The 2,040-nt window shown below is 32.1% G+C and overlaps 1 protein-coding gene across 4 annotated transcripts in view; it reads right to left on the minus strand.

Moving 5' to 3' along the window:
* Nucleotides 1–553: 553 nt before the first annotated feature.
* Nucleotides 554–2,040, minus strand: part of LOC110024982 (GPI ethanolamine phosphate transferase 2) — a 56,103-nt gene continuing 54,616 nt past the window's right edge. For all 4 annotated transcript variants that reach the window (XM_020725199.1, XM_020725201.1, XM_020725200.1 and 1 more), the window contains one exon: nt 554–937. In XM_020725199.1, the coding sequence (XP_020580858.1) occupies nt 811–937 (127 nt within the window). In that variant the 3' untranslated portion in view covers nt 554–810. The remainder of the gene's footprint in view (nt 938–2,040) is intronic.

A 2,040-nucleotide genomic window follows, 5' to 3' on the forward strand; every position in this document is an offset into this window, starting at 1 on the left:
AGAAACCATATATTTTCCAATGATTAGTTACTCATCTTATAATGAACATAAACAAAAAAATGTATGATTAAAACCCATAAACTCACGGTAAAAAACTATACCCTCAACAACATAAATCTTTTCAATTCTAAGTATTGAAAAAACCTGTCCATGCATTTATTCCTAAAAGAAACCCAGTATGAAATCATATGATATCATCAAAGCATATAACTCTCATCCGGACAGAGCCTACTAAAATAAACTTATTACCAAAAATGATACTTTGGCCTTTCAAAGTTGTCTATAAGTTATAAAAAAAACGTGCATTTACATAAATGCTACCCTATTCCTATGCATTTACATATCCAACATCTAAATTTTACTTCTTATATTTATACCATGCAAATCTCTAAACTTAAACAGAATGAAATAAACATTTTTATTCTTAAATAAAGTGGTGTGTGCGTGCGTGCGCGTGTGTGCGTGTGCGTGTGTGCGCGTGTGCGCGTGTGCTTGCGTGTAGACCAACATGAAAAAAAAAAAACTTGAAAAGAAAAATTATTACCATTCACTATTGATCTCATAAAGTACTTTTCCAAGATACATTACAATGTAATAAAATACAAGTCCTAATTTACAAAAAAAAAATGATTTATTTATGAGATACATCTCATAAGTATGGATCCTCATGTGAAATCCGAAATTGCAATTTAAATGAGTGAAAATATAAGATTTTGCATGGACTATTATAAAATAGCTGTTTGTATGATATAATAAATGAAAAAAATTAGAGTATTCAAAATTGCAGTAATGCCCCCAGCTGGTTGCATGTTAAGAACCTCCAGATTTAAGCAACTTTGCCCTGAAAAAGAACACGGTGCAGGTATAGAACACCGTGGCTGCAACCACAAACACCCCAATGTAGACGCTCGCTGTTCCAGCACAAACATAGAGGTACCTTCAATCATTAAACTTCCAACCTTTTAGCAAGTCGCAGGAGTTTTAACAAGAAAAAAGATGGGGAAATTTACATACAAACATACCACAATTCTTATATATTTACATATCTAACATTTAATGTTTGATATTTATGTTTATAACACTGATAATATGAAACTATACAAGTAAAGGTGTATTTTACTTTTATAAAAACAGTAAAGACAGATATTTTACATGATGTTAAGGATTTGAGTGTTATGAATGTAAACAAATAAAAATTATGGACAAAAAGATATAAAAGGAAGAAGATGAAGATCAAATCCATCAAATTGAGAAGAGCAGCCTGATTGCAAACAAATTTTATGTTTGGGGTTAAAGATTTTAATGTGTCCTATATGCATCAAATTAATTACATTCGTTTTATAAACGACTATGAAAACATTTTCCTTTGATAATTGTCATATTTTATAAAACTCTTCAGGGAGTGTTTAGCTGCAAGTAGGATTTAGCATTAGTAAGATTTAGTAAATCTGTAAATCATAAAACGTAAATCCGTTAAATCTACCTTCTCTCTCGATTTAGCAAATCCGGATTAAGTTGGATCGAAGGCAAAATTCAGCAACTTAAATTCAAAAATTCATAAATCCACGGAATTTGAGCTTTTTTGTGTTTGGCTGGGTTTTGTAAAACAGAAGATAAATCCTATTAATAGATGCTGCCAAATACACCCTCAGTATAGTAGTCTTCAGATGAAGTTGGTTCAGTTAGTGGATAAAGATCTTTCTTGTGTCTCGTTGAATGACAACATTGTTATAAGATACAAACAAATAAACATGTACATAGAGTACTTTCCTAATTTAGTACTTCTTATTTTAATACTCCCCTCAAACTTAAGCATATTTATATATATACTAAACAAGAATGGTCAGAGGCTATTATACGAGCCCCCAACCATCCTCATGTGCCTAACTATTCAAGGACCACCCTCATTACTGGCAAACTGGCCAGAGGAGGATTCAAACTCGTGACCTGATGGGACTTACGACCTTCAAAGAGGCTGCTCTACCAACAGGTCGCGGCTAGCGGCACACAGAGATATATATATATATATATATATATATG

Source organism: Phalaenopsis equestris, unplaced genomic scaffold, assembly GCF_001263595.1.
Source record: "Phalaenopsis equestris unplaced genomic scaffold, ASM126359v1 Scaffold000287, whole genome shotgun sequence".
In the NCBI taxonomy this organism is placed as follows: Eukaryota; Viridiplantae; Streptophyta; class Magnoliopsida; order Asparagales; family Orchidaceae; genus Phalaenopsis; species Phalaenopsis equestris.